We start from the raw sequence: 23,582 nt of genomic DNA on the forward strand, positions 1-23,582 counted from the left end.
GAATGGCCCAGTTAAAGTCCAGATCTAAATCCAATCGAGAATCTGTGGCAAGATCTGAAAATTGCTGTTCACAAACGCTGTCCATCTAATCTGACTGAGCTGGAGCTGTTCTGCAAAGAAGAATGGGCAAGGATTTCAGTCTCTAGATGTGCAAAGCTGGTAGAGACATACCCTAAAAGACTGGAAGCTGTAATTGCAGCAAAAGGTGGTTCTACAAAGTGGAGAGAGGAGAGGAGGCGCCTGGAGGATGGCAGCCTCGGCAGCTTGCTCTGTCTTTTTATGTATTTTTATTTTTCAACATTGCCTTGTGCAACCCAACCCGGATAACCTTCACCAGTGAACAGCTACTGAGCATTCGGAACTTCGACAAATGTAATCTACCCCTGGATATTTCAACTACTCTTGATCTTCTGGGGATCCTAACCAGTGGAGCTACTGTGCTGAACCAGGCAGTGAGGATTAGAAGAAGAGGCAAGCGCTCCGGGATCCAGACTCTCTTTCGACGCAGGGGACTGCGCTCTCCACTACCTGGAATCATACTCTCAAATGTCAGGTCCATATATAACAAACTGGACGAGCTTCAACTACTGATCAGAACAAAGAAGGACTTTCATCTCTCTGCTGCCCTTTGCTTCACAGAGACTTGGCTATCTGAGCTTATTCCAGACAACGCTCTGCAGATTAATGGATTTACACTCTACAGATTTGACCGGGACCCACTTACTTCTGGCAAAACCAAAGGTGGAGGACTCTGTTTCTATATTAATGATAGGTGGTGCACGGATGTTACAGTTATTAAGAGGACATGCTCGGCTGGGCTGGAAACTCTCTTCATAAACTGCAAACCCTACTACTCACCCCGTGAGTTTTCTTCATTTATTTTGCTGTGTACATCCCTCCACAAACATATATGCAGCCTGCCCTCCAAGATCTCGCAGATCAAATCACTGAGGTGGAAAGGGAGTACCCAGATTCTTTTTTTATCATACTAGGGGATTTCAACAGTGCTAATCTTTCCAAAGAACTCCCCAAATACAGGCAACACGTCACAAGCGCAGCTAGAGAAGGTAAGACACTTGATCACTGTTACACTACGACTAAGGACTCGTATCACTCTGTCAGCAGGGCAGCTTTGGGGAACTCTGATCATGCTTTTATACAGCTTATCCCAACATACATCCAAAGACTAAAAACTGCCAAACCAGTAGTGACCACAGTTAAGAAATGGACGAGTGAAGCTGTAGAAAAACTACAGAGCTGCTTTGATTTAACACACTGGAATATATTTAAAGAATCCACCAGTGACCTAAATGAATACACTGACGCTGTGACATCATATTATACCTTTTGTGAAGAGTCCTGCATCCTCACAAAAAAGTGCACCAGGTACAATAACGATAAACCCTGGTTTACATCACATCTCAGGAAACTGCGCCTCGATAAAGAAAGGGCATATCGTACAGGCGATAAAGTCCTCTACAAAACTGCGAAATACCACCTGCGAGGAGAGCCATTACTGACGCAAAAACAGATTCTCAAAAACTTGAGAAACAATGTTCAAACGCCGACTCGTTCACAATATGGAAATCTCTGCATGAAATTACCAGCTACAGGAAGAAATCTCCGCCCTCACTACACAATCTGCAGTTTGCAAATGAACTGAATACATTTTATTGCAGGTTTGACACTAGCAACAAAAGCCAAACACACCAAGTCAATTCGCATAATTTCCATCTCTGCAGCAGGCAAACTGAACACTCTTCCTGCTAGCCAACGTCTCCACCCCCTGCGGTGCCTCAGCATCTACACAACACAGGAGGCCAGACACAATCTATTGACCTGTCCCCAGATGCGCATGCTCTAACAATATGCCAATCAGATGTAAGCAGACTCTTCAAAAGACAAAACAGTAGGAAAGCAATGGGGCCAGACTCTATCTCTGCGAAATGCCTGAAACTCTGTGCCAATCAATTAGCTCCTGTATTCACAGACATATTCAAAGCATCTCTCGAACTCTCAATTGTTCCGGCCTGTTTTAAAAGCTCAACTATTGTACCAATCCCAAAAAATTCAAAACCTACATGTTTAAATGATTACAGGCCTGTTGCCCTGACATCATTGGTCATGAAAGCATTCGAAAAACTTAATGGCTTATCTGAAATCTATCACAGATCCCCTGTTGGACTCTCTGCAATTTGCCTACAGGCCTAATAGATCCGCAGATGATGCCGTGAACATGTGTATGCATTATGCACTACAGCATCTAGACACCCCAGGAACCTACACCAGGATTGTATTTATAGATTACAGCTCTGCATTTAATACCATAATGCCATCTCTGCTACACAGCAAGCTCTCCCAGCTACACATAGGGTTGCCGCGGTTTACCGGTTTCACGATATATCGCGGTATTAATTTACATGGTAACCGTACCGTGCACATTTCCGAAATACCGGTTTGCCCTATTTCCGGGTTGACGTCAGGCGCTGGCTGCGTACGCGTCCTGTAATGATGACGCGAGTGCGACCTGCCGCGACCGCGGCATGTAATTTAAACGCTGCTCCCCTAGCGGCTGGAGCGCACACGCATCTACGCACCACGTAGGCACGTACTCCTCCTCCTGCCTTCCCGCCCAGAGTCTGAGTGCTGCGTACTGCCGCTGCGTAGCTTGTACGACCCAGGAGGGAGCCATATTTCCAGCCAGGCCAGCAACAAAATAAGGCAAGGGGGAAACGCCCTAGAGCCACCCTAAAGGAAAAAATAAGGGCATCGCCACGCCAACGCCAATTCGCCACCACCACCACCTTAAGGGTATGCATCCAGCCCCACCTGACCTCATGGCCTGCCGCCTGAGAGCCTCCCCCACTGTGTCTGACTCTGGGGCCTGGGCCTGCCTGCCACTGCCAGCCTGAGCCAGCACGGTGCACCTGCTGCATGTATTTAGAGAGTTTAGCCTGTGTGAGTGCAAGCAAGTCATTTGATCCCCAATGTGTCATCATCTCTGACTACCACCTGTGCTGTGCATAAGCTCGTCAGATCACAAGTTGTAATTTGATCTCTCCCAGTCCTCGTGCCACTGCCACTGCCACCAATAAGCTAGTTGTAAAAGAGAATTGCACTGCAGAATGCTACCTGAGGAGGATTTCCACCAGCCACAGATCATGCAGGCTGAGGCAGCAGAGATGCAGCCAGCTGAGTCAAGAAATATGCAGGATGCTGATCCTAAGATGCACAGAAGAAGTAATATGCAGGAAGTGGAAATTGAGCTACACAAAAGCATGCAGGCAACAGAGCCACAGCAAACGGCAGAAAGAATCCTGCTCCATCCACCAAATAAAAAAGTCAAATCTGCAGCATGGGAACATTTTGGATATCCCAAAAACGACCGTGGCTTTGTCATGGAGGACGGATTTCCAGTATGTCGCAATTGTGGGCGAAAAGTGGCTGCCAAAGGAGGAAACACCTCGAACATGTTTGCTCATCTCCGAGAACACCATCCCTCTGTGTCTCACTCTCTACAACATAGCAAGGTAATGTATCCATCCATTCCCATTTCAATTTCCTCACTGCCTAATTTTTTATTAATGCTGCATTATTGCTGTGTACTTTAACTTTTAGGCCTGTGCATGCCTGTGCAACCAGAGACGAAGCACCCTCATGTATTTTACGTTTTTTTAACATATATCAGTGGAAAAGTTGCAACATTATTAGAGAAAACACCCTGACCTGCTCTCTGTTTCATTATTTACTGTCAGCTTGCTTCTTATCAGCCCTGATAAAATCCCCGAGACCCCGACTGTCTGAGCGCTGTTCAGTCTGTCTTTGTTCAGGAATTTTTATAGGTGAGTCTCTTTTCTGTGCTGTCTTTTCAAGCCTAAGCCTGCCCCCTTCCCCTTGTGGCTCTGCTGCTCATGAATCATTATCTGCCTGTGCCTGAGTCATTATAGCAAAGCCAGACTGAATGCTCAGTCTGGGATTTTATCGGGGCTCATGGGCTGATCAGAAGCAATCTGAATGAACAGTAAATAATGAAACAGAGAGCAGGCCAGGGTAGGTGTTTTCTCTAATGTTCCAACTTCCCACTAATATGGTAAAAAACATGAGGATGCTCTGTCTCTGCTTTACTTTAAATGTAAATTATATATACATATTTTAGTGAGTGATTTTGTGGTAATTGTTTCTTCTTTCTGTAGGATGAAGCTAAGAAGACTGAATATTCCAGCACTGTTCAACCAACTGTCATGCAGTCATTTATAAAGGGAACAAAATTAGACCCCAAGTCTAAACAAGCCAAAGATTTGAACCGTGCTGTGGCATACTTCATTGCTAAGGACATGATGCCCTTAAGATTAGTGGAAAAACCTGGCTTTCTACACCTGATGAAAAAGGCCATCCCACTGTACAAGGTGCCATCAAGAACATACTTTTCCAGTAATGAAATACCTCGCATGTACAAAGAAGTGAGATCCAGTGTTGAACAACAGCTGAAGGAAGCTATGTGGTATGCAGTCACCACAGACCTGTGGACCAGTAGCAGTGGAGGAGGAGAACCATTCATTAGTTTTACAGTCCACTACCTCTCTTCAGATTGGAAACTGATATGTCATTGCTTGGAGACTCTCTTTTTTCCAGAAGACCACACTGCAGAACACATCTCTGAAATGTTTGACAACATTCTCCAAGATTGGAATCTTCCAAAGGAAAGCCTGTGTGGAATTACTACAGACAACGCGTCAAATATGAAGAAGGCCTTTTTAGAGTTCCTTTGTGTTTGGCTCACATGTTTTGGACACAATTTAAATTTGGCCATTAACAAAGTCTTGAAAATGCAAAGGGTAGAATCAGCTGTCAGAGCCTGCCGACATTTAGTACAGGGTTTTTCTAGGAGTTGGAAAAAGAAAAGAGATTTAAAAAAGAAACAGTCAGACCTGGAACTTCCTGAGCATGCCCTAATTCATGATGTGGTAACAAGGTGGGGATCTACATTTGAGATGATCTCCAGGTTCCTGGAACAGCAACAGGCTGTCTGCGCAGTGCTGGCCATTGACCGAGGTACATGGCACCTCATGCCAAAAGACAGCGACATTGCCACTCTTGTGTGTAATAGTGTACTACTCATTGAATAGTACCAGTCAGTCTGGTACCCAGCCCAGGGCCAGCCAGGCATAAAGTGTCAATTAGCCCTGTAACTGTTGTTGGCAATTTTGGATTGAACTTTAGTTAATCTCATGATCTGTTGGAAGGGTCACTCTCCATGGGAAGATTTACCCTCAGCTCTGCTCTTTCTCTGTTGGCAATTGGATTGACCTTTAATTATTGTATTTTTGGTGTTTTCCATGCAATTTCATGTCAGATAGATGGGTCGAATTGGATAATTTCCGACAGGTCTGATCTGATTTCCGATCGTTTTTCTGTTTGATTTGCATTGATCATCTAAGTGATCAGAAAATCGCTCAGGAATACGATCGGAGATCTGATTGGATCTGTCTGAAATTATCTAGTTATAGGTCGACCCATCTGTCTGATGGGAAATTGCATGGTGCACAACAAGACTTCAGGACAGGTTCTGGCTGTAATATAATACAATGCATGGCATGCAATTTATTACACGTTAATAAAAGTTAAGATTAAGAACCAATTAAAGTGGAACTGAACTCAGAAGAACGTTCTCCTCTGTGCTCCAAAAGATATGCAACAGCATGATAACCTTTAAAAAAACATTTCCTTGTTATACCTGAACCTGATACAATTCCTAAAATAAATCTGCACAGTTTAGCAGATAGACATAACATACTGTACTTTCTCATTTTCAAATGGCCTTATTATCTGCCCTAGTGCCCTCTCTTTGCCATAGGCAGTCATGTGACACACGGGAGAGATCAGATTACAACTTGTGATTATTAGAGTTTAATCATCATTAGACACAAATGAGGGGGAATTAAACAGGCTAAACTCTCTAAATACATACAGGGTGCATTTATCTATGTGTTTTTTCAGTCCTATGCAAGAGTTCAGGTCCACTTTAAGAATGATAGCCAGCAAAATAGCAAATTGCTCTGTTGTGAATTTTGGATTGACCTTTACTTTTTGTATTGTTGGTTTCAAGCATGACAGGAGGTCAGACACTAACCCTTAAGGGTTTAATAAAGAAGAGTTTGTTTAAATTTGACTGTCTCATTTTTATAAGGGTATTTGTAATGAGAATAATTGTACAATACCGTATACCGTGATACCGTCATACCGCGGTATTTTTTTTGACGGTTATCATACCGTCAATTTTCATACCGTTGCAACCCTAGCTACACATACCTGAATCCATCTGCAAATGGATAACCGATTTCCTAACTGATAGGAGACAGCGTGTTAGACTTGGTAAACACACATCAAGCTCTCTGACCGTCAGTACTGGTGCACCCCAGGGCTGTGTGCTTTCCCCACTGCTCTACTCACTGTACACCAATGACTGCATCTCCACAGATCCATCTGTTAAGGTTCTGAAGTTTGCAGATGACACAACAGTAGTTGGTCTCATACAAAACGGGGATGAATCTGCATACAGGCATGTGGTGGGACAGCTTTCCTCCTGGTGCAGCAGCAACAACTTGGAACTAAACGCTCTCAAAACCATGGAGATGATAATAGACTTTAGGAGATCTCCCCCCCAGCACCTCCCCTTAACCATAAATGGATCCACAATAACCCAGGTAGAGTCATTCAAGTTTCTTGGGTCCACGATCTCACACAGTCTAAAATGGGATAACAATATGGTCACTATTGTCAAGAAAGCGCAACAGAGGATATACCATCTACGGCAGCTGAAAAAGTTTGGCCTACCTAAAAATGTAATGGTGCAGTTCTACACTGCAATTATTGAATCCACCATAACATCATCTATGACTGTATGGTTCAGCTCCTGCTCAGCATTAGAAAAGGGGAGGCTGCAGCGCATCATCCGAACAGCGGAAAGGATAATTGGCTGTAGCTTACCTTCCCTGCAGGATCTTTACGCTAGCAGGTGCAGAAAGAGAGCAAACAAAATTGCCTCTGACCCCTCTCACCCAGCTCACTCCATCTTCCAGCGCATGCCTTCAGGAGTAAGATTCCGGTCAATCGCTACCAAAACCTCTAGACACAGGAACAGCTTTTTTCCGCAAGCGGTAGCCATACTTAATGCTGAACCACGTTAGAGCTGCTAGGACTTGATAGTAATCAGCACAGAACTGTAAATGAACAATTCTCACATTGCTTACTGCCACTATACTTATGTCCTTGACTTGTAATATACACACACTATCTGCCCTTGTATTGTTTTTGTTTGTGTTTGTTAAGCAACTGCCAAGACAAATTCCTTGTAGGTGCAAACTTACTTGGCGAAATAAAATTGATTCTGATACTGACTCAGGGGGCTGAATAATTACGCACACCCCACTTTGCAGTTACGGTATTATTATTTTTTTAATGTTTAGAATCATGTATGATTTTCGTTCGACTGCTCACGTGTACACCACTTTGTATTGATCTTTCACGTGGAATTCCAATAAAATTGATTAATGTTTGTGGCAGTAATATGACAAAATGTGGAAAACTTCAAGGGGGCCAAATACTTTTGCAAACCACTGTATCATATTTGCTTTTGTGCACACCTTATGTTGTCTGTTTACAAATTTCAAGTTTCCAACGTGTTTTCTTGCCCTGAAAGCTGGCATTGCATTTTATTATTTTTCTATGATAACTGCTTTTTATTATATATTAAAGCCTTATAATGAGCTATTCTGAACTCTGTGTGTGCTCGAAGCAGAAAGTAGGTTCTATGATTAAGGACCTGCGAGTCCGAAACATGTCAGCTCCTTGGCTGTACGGCTTTTACCTGTATCAATAAAGTTAGGACTCTAACCTAGGATTTTGTGCGGAACTTCGTCCTTTTTTGCTGCCTGAAGCAGAGACAGTTTCTCAGAGTGTTTGTTTACATTCCAGTGTTGATACATTTGTGTTTAACAAGTAAAAATAGATACTGTTATCTACAGTTTGGATGCGGTTTTGAAGCTGAGTAGCAGGACAAAGTGCTTTGTTTAACCATTTCAGTGATGTTCTGCTAGAATTTTTTTCTGGGATAGTAACTTTCAAGTTGTGAGGAATGTTTTAGAGCAAAGTAGAAATGCTGGCATTCAGACCACTTTAATGGCTCAGAATCCAGCTGTGTATTCCCAGCATTAGGAAGGCTGCTAACACCATAATCTTGCTGAATGTGCGAGGGGCAGCTGAAATCCGGAAGGGCAGTGCTCTGAACTTAAAGTGAATGAGCTTTGACTGGATCCAAATTGTGGACCTGAGGAGCTGGTGAAACTCTATGTGAAACATGGAGGGAGAGGGAGACTTTGTCATTCAAATCATATTGGCCCTTTCTATCATTATGAGCTCTCCTTCATATTAACACTTGAAAATGGGACACATATCAATTGAAAGGATTGGAGCAAAGTTAAAAATTCATGTAAACTCATTTTCCAGTACAAAATGAATATATTTACATAGATGTGTACATCAGTCCTGGAAGATAAACAAAATGAGGAAGAGGGACAGATGGTTTTGGTTCCCAAAGAGGGACTGTGTCCTAAGAAAAAGGAAGATAGGAGCTATGCTACTGGAATATACTCAAAGGCAGCTATATACCCCCCCTGGAACTATTCTTCCCTGATCTGGACGAAATAGCAGCTAAGTGAAGTATAGCAAGTCACAGCATTCTCAATACAGTGTTACAATGCAGCCAAAAGAGCTGATTACACTATCAATTAGCTTTCAGAGAAACATGCAGCTATATGCAACCCCAGTCCGTTACCATGGCAGCAGCAGGTACGGGGTCTCAGCCCCGCGATCTCTCCGCAGTCCAGCTGTAGTTCCCCAGACTTTCTTCCAGAAAAAATAACGCGCGCCCGGTTTGATTTGCACAGACACCAGTCTGACGTCATCAGCAAGCACCCATGTGTGCAGGTCGCAGAGTTGTGACGTAGTTGAACAACATGTCGGACAGAAAGCGGCGAGCAAGGAGAAGCAATAGTAGTAGCAGCTCTTCTTCATCTTCCTCCAGCTCCAGCAGTGAAGATGAGAAGAGGGCTAAACGGGAGGAGCCGGAGAAGAAAGATGAGGAGGGGGAGGAAGAAGCAGACGCCTGGGTCGGACCACTTCCAACAGAAGCTTCCCAGGGCAAGAAGAGGAAAGGTATGTCATGTGAAAGGTTCAGGCACTGTGCAGGTAGAGGTATGTCATATACAAGAGCCAGCATGCACCGCAGGTAGAGGTATGTCATATACAAGAGCCAGCATGCACTGCAGGTAGAGGTATGTCATATACAAGAGCCAGCATGCACCGCAGGTAGAGGTATGTCATATACAAGAGCCAGCATGCACCGCAGGTAGAGGTATGTCATATACAAGAGCCAGCATGCACTGCAGGTAGAGGTATGTCATATACAAGAGCCAGCATGCACTGCAGGTAGAGGTATGTCATATACAAGAGCCAGCATGCACTGCAGGTAGAGGTATGTCATATACAAGAGCCAGCATGCACTGCAGGTAGAGGTATGTCATATACAAGAGCCAGCATGCACTGCAGGTAGAGGTATGTCATATACAAGAGCCAGCATGTACTGCAGGTAGAGGTATGTCATATACAAGAGCCAGCATGCACTGCAGGTAGAGGTATGTCATATACAAGAGCCAGCATGCACCGCAGGTAGAGGTATGTCATATACAAGAGCCAGCATGCACCGCAGGTAGAGGTATGTCATATACAAGAGCCAGCATGCACTGCAGGTAGAGGTATGTCATATACAAGAGCCAGCATGCACCGCAGGTAGAGGTATGTCATATACAAGAGCCAGCATGCACTGCAGGTAGAGGTATGTCATATACAAGAGCCAGCATGCACTGCAGGTAGAGGTATGTCATATACAAGAGCCAGCATGCACTGCAGGTAGAGGTATGTCATATACAAGAGCCAGCATGCACTGCAGGTAGAGGTATGTCATATACAAGAGCCAGCATGCACTGCAGGTAGAGGTATGTCATATACAAGAGCCAGCATGTACTGCAGGTAGAGGTATGTCATATACAAGAGCCAGCATGCACTGCAGGTAGAGGTATGTCATATACAAGAGCCAGCATGCACTGCAGGTAGAGGTATGTCATGTGAAAGGGTAACTGCAAGAGCCAGCATGCACCGCAGGTAGAGGTATGTCATATACAAGAGCCAGCATGCACCGCAGGTAGAGGTATGTCATATACAAGAGCCAGCATGCACTGCAGGTAGAGGTATGCCATGTGATAGGGTCACTACTAGAGTCAGCATGCACCGCAGGTAAGAGGTATGTCATGTGAAAGGGTAACTGCAAGAGCCAGCAGGCACTGCAGGTAGAGGTATGTCATATACCAGAGCCAGCATGCTCTGCAGGTAGAGGTATGCCATGTGATAGGGTCACTACTAGAGTCAGCATGCACCGCAGGTAGAGGTATGCCATGTGATAGGGTCACTACTAGAGTCAGCATGCACCGCAGGTAAGAGGTATGTCATGTGAAAGGGTCACTACAAGAGCCAGCATGCACCGCAGGTAGAGGTATGCCATGTGAAAGGGTCACTACAAGAGCCAGCATGCACCGCAGGTAGAGGTATGTCATGTGAAAGGGTCACTACAAGAGCCAGCATGCACCACAGGTAGAGGTATGTCATGTGAAAGGGTCACTACAAGGAGTACATTTGAAATCGGCGCCGGTAGACTTGGGCGCAGGATCTAGCTGTTATACGGCTGATCATGCTTCTGCACAAGTCCGGGCCGATTTAATTACTATTCGCCATGGATAGTGGGGGAATGAAATAATTCGGCTTCCAGCGATTGCTGGAGGCCGAATTATTGTGTTTTTGAAGCAACCTCTGCTCCGTCTTCTGACAGTGCCGACGTTACTCACTGAGCGCCGCTATAGACTGATTCCTATTACAGTCTATGGCGGCGCTGGCTGCGCCCAAATCTAGCAGCGGTGAAAAGCACTGCTCCGACTACAAGAGCCAGCATGCACCGCAGGTAGAGGTAGGTCATATACAAGAGCCAGCATGTACCGCAGGTAGAGGTAGGTCATATACAAGAGCCAGCATGCACCGCAGGTAGGGGTAGGTCATATACAAGAGCCAGCATGCACTGCAGGTAGAGGTATGCCATGTGAAAGGGTCACTACAAGAGCTTGCATGCACTGCAGGTAGAGGTATGTCATATACAAGAGCCAGCATGCACTGCAGGTAGAGGTATGCCATGTGAAAGGGTCACTACAAGAGCTTGCATGCACTGCAGGTAGAGGTATGTCATATACAAGAGCCAGCATGCACTGCAGGTAGAGGTATGCCATGTGAAAGGGTCACTACAAGAGCCAGCATGCACTGCAGGTAGAGGTATGCCATGTGAAAGGGTCACTACAAGAGCCAGCATGCACAGCAGGTAGAGCTATGTCATATACAAGAGCTAGCATGCACCGCAGGTAGAGGTATGTCATATTCAAGAGCCAGCATGCACCGCAGGTAGGGGTAGGTCATATACAAGTGCCAGCATGCACTGCAGGTAGAGGTATGCCATATACAAGAGCCAGCATGCACCGCAGGTAGAGGTATGTCATATACAAGAGCCAGCATGCACCGCAGGTAGAGGTATGTCATATACAAGAGCCAGCATGCACTGCAGGTAGAGGTATGTCATATACAAGAGCCAGCATGCACCGCAGGTAGAGGTATGTCATATACAAGAGCCAGCATGCACTGCAGGTAGAGGTAGGTCATATACAAGAGCCAGCATGCACAGCAGGTAGAGGTAGGTCATATACAAGAGCCAGCATGCACTGCAGGTAGAGGTATGTCATATACAAGAGCCAGCATGCACTGCAGGTAGAGGTAGGTCATATACAAGAGCCAGCATGCACAGCAGGTAGAGGTAGGTCATATACAAGAGCCAGCATGCACCGCAGGTAGAGGTATGTCATATACAAGAGCCAGCATGCACTGCAGGTAGAGGTAGGTCATATACAAGAGCCAGCATGCACCGCAGGTAGAGGTATGTCATATACAAGAGCCAGCATGCACTGCAGGTAGAGGTAGGTCATATACAAGAGCCAGCATGCACAGCAGGTAGAGGTAGGTCATATACAAGAGCCAGCATGCACTGCAGGTAGAGGTATGTCATATACAAGAGCCAGCATGCACTGCAGGTAGAGGTAGGTCATATACAAGAGCCAGCATGCACAGCAGGTAGAGGTAGGTCATATACAAGAGCCAGCATGCACCGCAGGTAGAGGTATGTCATATACAAGAGCCAGCATGCACTGCAGGTAGAGGTAGGTCATATACAAGAGCCAGCATGCACAGCAGGTAGAGGTAGGTCATATACAAGAGCCAGCATGCACCGCAGGTAGAGGTAGGTCATATACAAGAGCCAGCATGCACTGCAGGTAGAGGTAGGTCATATACAAGAGCCAGCATGCACAGCAGGTAGAGGTAGGTCATATACAAGAGCCAGCATGCACCGCAGGTAGAGGTAGGTCATATACAAGAGCCAGCATGCACTGCAGGTAGAGGTAGGTCATATACAAGAGCCAGCATGCACCGCAGGTAGGGGTAGGTCATATACAAGTGCCAGCATGCACTGCAGGTAGAGGTATGTCATATACAAGAGCCAGCATGCACCGCAGGTAGGGGTAGGTCATATACAAGTGCCAGCATGCACCGCAGGTAGAGGTATGTCATATACAAGAGCCAGCATGCACTGCAGGTAGAGGTATGTCATATACAAGAGCCAGCATGCACTGCAGGTAGAGGTATGTCATATACAAGAGCCAGCATGCACCGCAGGTAGGGGTAGGTCATATACAAGTGCCAGCATGCACCGCAGGTAGAGGTATGTCATATACAAGTGCCAGCATGCACCGCAGGTAGAGGTATGTCATATACAAGAGCCAGCATGCACTGCAGGTAGAGGTATGCCATGTGAAAGGGTCACTACAAGAGCCAGCATGCACTGCAGGTAGAGGTATGTCATATACAAGAGCCAGCATGCACCGCAGGTAGAGGTAGGTCATATACAAGAGCCAGCATGCACCGCAGGTAGAGGTAGGTCATATACAAGAGCCAGCATGCACTGCAGGTAGAGGTATGCCATGTGAAAGGGTCACTACAAGAGCCAGCATGCACTGCAGGTAGAGGTATGTCATATACAAGAGCCAGCATGCACCGCAGGTAGAGGTAGGTCATATACAAGAGCCAGCATGCACCGCAGGTAGAGGTAGGTCATATACAAGAGCCAGCATGCACCGCAGGTAGAGGTAGGTCATATACAAGAGCCAGCATGCACTGCAGGTAGAGGTATGCCATGTGAAAGGGTCACTACAAGAGCCAGCATGCACCGCAGGTAGAGGTAGGTCATATACAAGAGCCAGCATGCACCGCAGGTAGGGGTAGGTCATATACAAGAGCCAGCATGCACTGTAGGTAGGGGTAGGTCATATACAAGAGCCAACATGCACCGCAGGTAGAGGTAGGTCATATACAAGAGCCAGCATGCACCGCAGGTAGAGGTATGCCATGTGAAAGGGTCACTACAAGAGCCAGCATGCACCGCAGGTAGAGGTAGGTCATATACAAGAGCCAGCATGCACCGCAGGTAGAGGTATGTCATATTCAAGAGCCAGCATGCACCGCAGGTAGAGGTATGTCATATTCAAGAGCCAGCATGCACCGCAGGTAGAGGTATGTCATATACAAGAGCCAGCATGCACCGCAGGTAGAGGTAGGTCATATACAAGAGCCAGCATGCACCGCAGGTAGAGGTATGCCATGTGAAAGGGTCACTACAAGAGCCAACATGCACCGCAGGTAGAGGTATGTCATATACAAGAGCCAGCATGCACCGCAGGTAGAGGTATGTCATATACAAGAGCCAGCATGCACCGCAGGTAGAGGTATGCCATGTGAAAGGGTCACTACAAGAGCCAACATGCACTGTAGTACCACTGTAGCACTGTAGCCAGCATGCACTGTAGTTGCCTGGGTATGTATTTGGCTGCTGTTGGCTCTGCCCACTTTTTCTAACCCTAACACACAAACACTCAATGTCCAAGTTTTGGAACGTTGGGGTCTTTGGCATTAATCAATTGTTTATTCCCATAGAAATTAAACAAATTTGATTGGCTGTTTGTGGCTCTGCCCCTCCAGTATTTGAGCCCCAGTCACCCAATGACCAACTGTAACAGATTTGAGGCATCTGCTATTAACAGTGTAAAAATGGCAGCAATTTAAATATTCCCCTTGAAAATCAACAGGGGAATTTCATTGGCTATTAAAGGCTCCACCCACTTCCCTGAATATTAATCTCAGTCACCCAGTGACTATCTGGATAAAGTTTGAGAACCCTGCCCATAACAGTATGTAGCTTTCCAGAGGCGCCAATAGAATAAAAGTCACTTAAACGAGCTTAAAACCGATGGGGCAGTGGTGGGCCTATCCCATCCATGCAGACAAAGCAAACAAAGGAAGGACTGTGGCATCAACTGTCAAACAACAATTTTATTTATACTCCACAGTAAAAATAGGCAACGCGTTTCACGGGCTCAATCCCGCTTCATCAGGCCAATCAAAAAGGAGCATACAGCTTAACAGCATCAGTGTGGTTTTGATGCTGTTAAGCTGTATGCTCCTTTTTGATTGGCCTGATGAAGCGGGATTGAGCCCGTGAAACGCGTTGCCTATTTTTACTGTGGAGTATAAATAAAATTGTTGTTTGACTGTTTATGCCACAGTCCTTCCTTTGTTTGCTTTGTCTGCATGGATGGGATAGGCCCACCACTGCCCCATCGGTTTTAAAGGAAAGGTTCAGGGAGGGTGGGTAAAAAATAAAAATCAAATTCCACTTACCTGGGCTTCCTCCAGCCCGTGGCAGGCAGGAGGTGCCCTCGCCGCCGCTCCGCAGGCTCCCGGTGGTCTCCGGTGGCCGACCTGGCCAGGCCGGCTGCCAGGTCGGGCTCTTCTGCGCTCCAAGGCCCGGAACTTCTGCGTCCCACGCCGGCGCTCTGACGTCATCGGACGTCCTCCGGGCTCTACTGCGCATGGAGGAGGAGTCGGATGATTTTTGTACCGACTCCACAGCCCAGCCATTAACAGTGTAAGAATGGCAAATATTCCCCTTGAAAATCAATAGGTGAATTTTGATTGGCTGTTGTAAGCTCCACCCACTTTCCTGAATATGAATCCCATTCACCCAGTGACCAGCTGTGCAAAGTTTGAGACCCCTGCGATTAATAGTCTAAGAATAGCAGCAGTTATCATTTTCCCATTGAAAATGAGTGGCTGAAATTCGATTAGCTCTTTTATGCTCCGCCCACTTTTCCTGAATTTGTAACTTTGGTCACCAAGTGACCAACTGTGCCACGTGTGTTGACTCTGGCTTGATTACTGTGAGAATGGCAGCCTTTTACATTTTCCCATTGACTTGAATGGGTGGAATCTGATTTGCAGTTTGTAGCTCCACCCAGGTATGCAGGGGGGACGCAAGACCCCCAGAACATATCATCCCAGGTAGTGAGGGATCTGTTTACCAAGTTTCGTTACACGGGTAAACTGAGTATTCAATGGATACTTTAGACTTATGGTAAGATTGGACAAAAAAGATTAGATCATTAATTAGTGGGCACCAAGGCAGAGGAGAGGGAAGGTTGATGCTGACATTTCTAACCAAGGCTAAAAGAAAGAAGTTTAGATTTGAGTTCCCCTATTTTAGCTCCCCTTTTAAAATACAAATTTTTTCTTTTCTTTCCAGTTTTGGAGTTTGAGCATGTTTATCTGGACAACCTCCCAAGTGCATCAATGTATGAACGCAGCTACATGCATCGGGATGTCATCACACACATTGTATGCACCAAGTAAGTGAGGCTGGAATAACTGGAATAAGTGTATGCTTCCTGTCTTCTATGCATTATGCTTCTGCAGTTAAAGGGACTCCGAACACCTCATGGGCATGCCTTTAAAGGGAACCTTAACTGGACGGGGGGTAAAGAGTTTCACTTACCTGGGGCTATTACCAGCCCCCTGCAGCAGTCCTGTGCCCTCGGCGCCGCTCTGGAATCCTCTGGTCCCCTGCTGTCACTTAGTTTCGTTTTTGACGACTTACCAGTCGCCGCCCGCTATGCGTATTTTTGGACGCATTCACCAATGCAATTAGCGCTATTGCGGACCGCAACGCGTACAAAAATACGCGTTGCCGCATTCCGCACGCGTAGATATGCATCAACGCGTATTTTTGTACGCGTTGCGGTCCGCAATAGCGCTAATTGCATTGGTGAATGCGTCCAATAATACGCATGGCGGCCGGCGACTGGTGAGTCGTCAAAAACGAAACTGAGTGACAGCGGGGGACCAGAGGATTCCAGAGCGGGGCCGAGGGCACAGGACTGCTGCAGGGGGCTGGTAATAGCCCCAGGTAAGTAAAACTCTTTACCCCCCGTTCAGTTAAGGTTCCCTTTAAGCCAGACTACTTCCAACAAAGTTGTGCTATGACCCCTCTGGGGGAGCCTCTTGCAATGGCCATGCGTGTCACTTCCTCTTCCTGCTTCATTAAGTGATGCACTTCTCTAACAGAGAAGACAGGGGTGACCTGGAATTTATAACACAGCCAAGATGGCAGCCGTGATTTTTAAATTGAATTCGAACGAAAACTATTTGGTGTAGATGCGATTCAGGCATCGAATGAAAGAGGAGAGCACAAGCTACAGAAAGGTATGCATATTTAAGTACTTTGCAGTACTGGTCGGAGTCTTAAAGGCACGCCCATGAGAGGTGCTTTTTAGTCCCTTTAATAAATATGGTCTAGACTCATTGAATGCTTTTATTTTGTTCTTCCCTTCTTTCTCTCTTTTTTTTTTTTTTTTTTTTTAATGAACAGGACAGACTTCATCATAACTGCTAGCCACGATGGACATGTGAAATTCTGGAAGAAAGTTGAAGAAGGAATTGAGTTTGTGAAACATTTTCGCAGTCATCTAAGTAATGATTTTTTTCTCTTTTAGTGATATATGAATGTGTATTGTTTACAGTAGTTTTGCAGGCTAGGGTTTTGATATGAAGGGGCGATTAGTTAAATATGTATTTATCCCTACAAATCTTTATTCATGCCCCCCACCCTTATCTACACACTACCTGTACCATGAAAGTGCCCAGTCCTCTTGTGCCCCCTGGCCCAGCTCACTCCCACGCACACAGGATGTGCATAAGCACAGCCTGGCAATCCTTAGATGGCCCCTGCATGCCATGTTTAAGGATGTCCCACTATGGAAGTGGAGAATGCAGAAGACTGGGGTTGCTGTAGCAGTGAGACTATGACTGCTCCAGCAGTGGGATTTAGGTATGGCTGCTCCAGTGCAGACTCTCTGTTTAGGACCTCTGTCGTGAAAATCTTAAAATTTACAATACATGTAAACTTATACAAGTAAGGAAAGCTGTAGATGCTGTATGCACAACCAACAGGAACAATGTTGTGATGTGCCTGGAACAGGGGACTTTCAGCCTGGAGTCCCAGTGTCAGTAAGTAAGGATGCAGTCCGGCACCATCAATAAATGATCTTTCACTTTATTAAATAAACACTGACATATAAACAGCGTTTCGGAGGACAAACCTCCTTTATCAAGTAATGTCAGTATCTAAATTCACATGTACGACATTGCAGTTTATATACACCAAGGTTTAAACATCAGCCAATCCGCTCTGCAGAGTCTCATTATAGCGACCAATCCCCTTCCGTCCGCCACGCGGACCTTATGGGGAACTTCTACTTGATATGCAGAAGCTAGTGCTCCGATCATAAAGCAATGGAGGCAGCTACCTGTGCGCCGCACGGAGGTGAGTCCCGCACAGCCGCCCGCATGAGCGCTGACCAATGCGGACACACTTCTCCAGATGACGTGACGCCAGGCCCCACCCCTATAAGGAGCGGACCTGACCGGCATTTATTGATGGTGCCGGACTGCATCCTTAATGTATACAAGTAAGAAGTATGTTTCTTCAAGAGTAAAATGAGCCATAAATTACTTTTCTCCGATGTTGCTGTCACAGTAAGTTGTAGAAATCTGACATTACCAACAGATTTTGGACTAGCCCATCTTCTCATGGGGGGGGGGGGGGTTCTCAGGGCTTTCTTTATTTTTAAAAGCACTTAGTGAATGGCAGTTGTTCCATACAACTGCCAAACAAGTGTGCAGGTAGGCTGGCCAGCATCTTTGTATAAATATTTTTCGGGAAATGTCTTAATAAAGAATAAATGCCATGCTGAGAATCCCCCATGAAGAAATGGACTAGCCCAAAACCTGTCGGTGATGTCAGATTTCTACTACCTACTGTGAGTGACAGAAATATAGGAGAAAAGTAATTTGTCACTCATTTTACTCTCAAGGAAATGTGCTTATTTGTATGTGTTTTTAAATTTTAAGATTTTTGTGACAGTTCCTCTTTAAAGTGAACCAGAGATGAAGCACACTCATGTATTTTACGATATATATCAGTGGGAACATTAGAGAAAACACCTACTCTGCTCTCTGTCTCTGGTTCATTTTAAAGAAAACCCAGGGCATATTTAAGGGGACAGTACAGCGAAAAACTGTAAAATTTAAAATATGTGCAAACATATACAAATAAGTAGTACATTTTTTTTCCAGCGTAAAATGAGCCATAAATTACTTTTCTCCTATAATGCTGTCACTTACAGTAGGCAGTAGAAATCTGACAGAAGTGACAGGTTTTGGACTAGTCCATCTCTTAATAGGGGATTCTCAGCAAGGCTTTTATTCTTTATAAAGCTATTCCCGAAAAAGACTTTAAACAATGATGCTGGCCAGCTTCCCTGCTCCCTACATAGTTTTTTGGCAGTTGGACAGAGCAACTGCCATTCACTAAGTACTTTTGATAATAAATATATCCCTGGGAATTCCCTATAGAGATGAACTAGTCTAAAACCTGTCACTTGTCAGATTTCTACTACCTACTGTAAGTGACAGCAACATAGGAGAAAAGTAATTTATGGCTCATTTTACTCTGGAAAAAATGTACTTCTTATTCGTATATGATTGCACATATTTTAAATTTTACAGTTTTTCGCTGTAGTGCCCCTTTAATGAAAAAAAAAAGATACTTGCCGAAGAAGAGGGAAACCCTTAGATCCTCCAGAGGCTTCTCACGTCGTCCTGAAGACCACTGCTAGGGACCCTCTTTAAAGGGAACCTTAACTGAGAGGGATATGGCTGTTTCCTTTTTAACAATACCAGTTGCTTGGCAGTCCTACTGATCTCTTTGTTTGCAGCTAATCCAGTCTGACTTCAGTCAGAGCACCTGATCTGTATGCTTGTTGAGGGGCTGTGGCTAAAAGTATTAGAGACTCAGGATCAGCTGGAGAGTCAAGCAACTGGTATTATTTTAAAAGGAAAAATCCATATCCTTCTCAGTTTAGGTTCCCTTTAAAATCACAACCGGGCTCCCCTTCATGCAGGAGCATGGTTATACTGCGCCTGTGCAAGTATGGTCAGGCATGCGCGGTAGCTCAGAGCTCCTTATGTATGAGTGGCTTCAGCTTACCATACACCGCGGGGAGCACAAACTTAAGAACACATCCGAAAAGCTTTTGTCGGATATGTTTATCTAGGAGGACGTTATAACCGCCAGAGGCTTCCCTCGCCTTGGGTAAATATCTAATTTCTGTATTTTAATCTACAATACCATGTTGGTGAGAAAAACTGTTTTTTTTTTTTGTTTTATAATTTGGATCTCAGTTTAGTGTTTGATATTGTTAAGATGAATGGGAGAGGTTTGCTGCACTACATCCCCCGGCATGCATTGCAACATCCCTGCAGCTGCTTTTGAACTTCAAGGGGTCATCAATAATATGCACATTTTTCTGAGTTTATGCAAATTTTTATGCCAATATATGCAGCTTGAAAATGGACCAGTTCAGTTTAAACCTGGGTTTAAAATAATTGGTCCATTTTCAAACTGCATATATTTGCATCACCTTTGAAAATGTGCAAAACACACACACACACACACACACACACACACACACACACACACACACACACACACACACACACACACACACACACACACACACACACACACACACACACACACACACACACACACACACACACACACACACACACACACACACACACACACACACACACACACACACACACACACACACACACACACACACACACACACACACACACACACACACACACACACACACACACACACACACACACCTCTCTTAGGGGTAGGTTTGTTTGATTCCTTATTTTAACATTTCTGAAAGTAGAATGTCACCTTTAAAGAAATTCTGACATAAATGAATGCAAAGTCATTTTCTAACTTTAATATTTTTTGCCTTTACATTTCCACTTGCAGCAAGCTATGAATACCCCAAAGGGGTGTTGAGCTCAAACAGTATTTTGTCCTAGCTATTAGGCCTGAAAGATAAATCGAATTTAAATCGAAATCGCGATCACCAAGTTCACAATTTCAAAATCGTCAAAGTGGTGAATATCGCAATCATGTAATTTCCACATGAGGAAGTTTGAAGAAGCGCCTTCAAACTTTCCCAAAGTCCCGGTGCGTGCGGCCCGCACCGTTGGACATACCTTTCCTCCTCTATCGCCCTCTGCCGGCTCTTGTGCATGGCAAAACTCTGGGTTCCTGTATGTCACATGACATACAGGAAGTATTCTGTGCATTAGAGCCTGCAGGAGGCGAAGTGGATAGACGGGCATCGCTGGACTTGTGCTGGAAGCTATGTTCAGAACTGATGCAGCTTGAGGGACAGAGGAGGCAGAGAGACAGAGGGGGCATAAAGAGAGACACAGAGGGGGCACAGAGAGAAACAGAGCGGGCACAGTGACACAAGGGGGGCAAGAGAGAGACCCAGAAGGAGGCATGAAGAGGAAAAGGGGAACAAGGAAAGACAGCTTGATTTGAAGGAAATCGTGAATCGAATCAATCGCAATTTCGGACAGAAATTGCTCAATTACATTTTTTCCTAAAATCGTTCAGGCCTACTAGCTATGAAATCCATGCATTTTAGTGCACTCTATTGTACATCCTTCTCATTAAAGCCCCAGTAACTCCCATGTTACTCCATGGATAATTAGCTGTACAGAGCTGTGCTGGTAGTAGTTCTGTGGCTATGCTGGATTTGTCTTGTAATGCTCTCTACACCGGCCTTCCAAACATGAACTTATGCCGCCTACAGCTGATACAGAATACTGCTGCCTGACTGTTAGCTAACCAAGCTCATCACTGTCGCATAACACCTGCCCTGCACTCCCCTCACTGGCTACCTATAAAATGGCCTCTAGTTTATATTATGAAGGCTGCAGCAAAGTGATGAAGTAGCAAGAGAGCTAGGAACTAGGGCAGGGAGATTCCCCGATACCTCAGTCCACCTTCATGTTACTTGCCAATGCACTATCCTTTTTTCCTTTTTTTTTTTTTTTGTTTGTTTGTTTTCAAATGTAGCACTTCTTATTCAGTTATTCATGATCTCTGTTATGTTGGTGCAGGTGTAATAGAAAGCATTGCAGCCAGTTCAGAAGGAGCTCTTCTGTGCACAGTTGGCGAGGATCAGGCAATGAAAGTGTTCGATGTGGTCAACTTTGACATGATCAACATGTTGAAGCTTGGGTATGTATTCCTAGCCTGAACAGCATCTTAATCATCTTTTTTTCATGCATTGTGATGTTTGTGTTCAGGGGCGTAATTACAAATCATGGGGCCCCCAACAAAACTTCGATGGGGGCCCCCACTGTTCACAACCCTTCCCTTGCCTACCGCTGGTGACCCTTACAGCCTGGAGGCCAATCGTGCAAGGGTCATAAAACAAGTGTGGACAGCATAATCTTCACACCCATAACAAGTCTAGCCATAAAAACACCTGATCTGAAGGATGGGCCCATTTATCGGGAGTGAAGTAGTACTTGGAGCCGCCTGGAGTATATTAATAAACCTGTTGCCATAAAACTGACGGTATCTTGTCTGCTTCGGGGAGGCGAGTCCACCACCCCCTCCTGAGGGATTTTAAGCCTTTTAGAACCTTTTATCCTGCTGGCGCCTCTGTTCACTCTTACATTAGTATTACTCTATTGTTCGCTTTTGAAGTCCGTAAGACACACCTAGATTTTGAGGAGGAAAACCAGAAAAAATAGTGAACCAGGTGCACCCTCTGGGGCATCACAGTAGGTCTTAACTCTCAACACCTCCTCCCCCCCCCCCCCCCCCCAGCTGTCTCTCTGCAGTAGTTGGAAGCCTCTGGATGGTCCAGAGACTTCCCAGATCCTTGTTCAACCCACTATTTTAGTGTGTGAGCATCTTCCCTTCCTTCTGGTCAGCTCCCTTCTGTGAACAAGTGCGTTCAGTAAAGTGAAGGTGCCTGTGCGTGGCTTATTTTTTCCTCCATGCACGAGTGGTTTCATTCTACCGGACATGCACGGACGTTGCTTGGGTATGCCCATTCCGGATGCACTTGTCCATGATCAGTGTGACCACAAGTAACCTATCCAACAAGCTTTTATTCAAATGGGTTTAGAGCAGGCCTGGGCAACGTTGCGGACCACGTGCCACATTCCTAAATTAGTTTCTCTCCTTTCTCCCTCCCTGCAGAGTTGAGAACGGGCAATAAGCATGGGTTAACACTCACTCAGGACGTGTAATATGCTGGCATGTCCTGGCGGCGTGTCAAGTAATGCTGTTGCAATGGAGATGCGACACTGGAAGCGGTGACCAGGTAAGTGTTAACCCACGATTATTGCCTGCTCACGATTCTGCAGGGGAGGAATAGGAAGCCAGCACATGCGGGCGGTAGTTTGCCCAGCGCTGGTTTAGGGGGACCTTGCACTGGAACAGTGGGCTGTAAGAGGATCAGGGAAGCCTCTGGACTATCTAGCACACTGGTGTGTAAACTTTATGCGCCGGTGCCACAAGCCACATTCCTCTCCTTCCTTCCTCCATGCAGAGGACCAGATTCATAGCGCTTACAGGCTGTTGTTTGACCAGCACTGATCTAGAAGCTTCCCACTACTAAGGTCAGTAACTTTTTTTTTTTTTTTTTTTACTTCAGGTACACTTTAACCACTTGAGGACCTAGGGCTTTCTACCCCTTAAGGACCGGCCACTTTTTTTCCATTCAGACCACTGCAGCTTTCACGGTTTATTGCTCGCTCATACAACCTACCACCTAAATGAATTTTGGCTCCTTTTCTTGTCACTAATAAAGCTTTCTTTTAGTGCTATTTGATTGCTCCTGCGATTTTTACTTTTTATCATATTCAGCAAAAAAGACATGAATTTTGGCAAAAAAATGATTTTTTTAACTTTCTGTGCTGACAGTTTTCAAATAAAGTAAAATTTCTGTATACATGCAGCGCGAAAAATGTGGACAAACATGTTTTTGATAAAAAAAACCCCATTCAGTGTATATTTATTGGTTTGGGTAAAAGTTATAGCGTTTACAAACTATGGTGCAAAA

The 23,582-nt window shown here is 45.3% G+C and overlaps 2 protein-coding genes across 3 annotated transcripts in view; one reads left to right on the forward strand and one right to left on the reverse strand.

The window, feature by feature from the left end:
- The window catches only part of CENPK (centromere protein K), an 83,408-nt gene extending 74,209 nt beyond the window's left edge, over nucleotides 1-9,199 (reverse strand). The window contains exon 1 of one of the 2 annotated variants that reach the window (XM_068249853.1): nucleotides 8,834-9,199. In XM_068249853.1, the coding sequence (XP_068105954.1) occupies nucleotides 8,834-8,836 (3 nt within the window). In that variant the 5' untranslated portion in view covers nucleotides 8,837-9,199. The other variant, XM_068249862.1, reaches the window with a different exon arrangement.
- PPWD1 (peptidylprolyl isomerase domain and WD repeat containing 1) overlaps nucleotides 8,900-23,582 on the forward strand; it is a 51,513-nt gene continuing 36,830 nt past the window's right edge. Inside the window, exons 1-4 of the mRNA XM_068249840.1 lie at nucleotides 8,900-9,213; nucleotides 15,836-15,938; nucleotides 16,958-17,058; nucleotides 21,622-21,742. Coding sequence (XP_068105941.1) covers nucleotides 9,015-9,213; nucleotides 15,836-15,938; nucleotides 16,958-17,058; nucleotides 21,622-21,742 — 524 coding nt within the window. The 5' untranslated portion in view covers nucleotides 8,900-9,014. The remainder of the gene's footprint in view (nucleotides 9,214-15,835; nucleotides 15,939-16,957; nucleotides 17,059-21,621; nucleotides 21,743-23,582) is intronic.

Source organism: Hyperolius riggenbachi, chromosome 1 (assembly GCF_040937935.1).
Source record: "Hyperolius riggenbachi isolate aHypRig1 chromosome 1, aHypRig1.pri, whole genome shotgun sequence".
In the NCBI taxonomy this organism is placed as follows: domain Eukaryota; kingdom Metazoa; phylum Chordata; class Amphibia; order Anura; family Hyperoliidae; genus Hyperolius; species Hyperolius riggenbachi.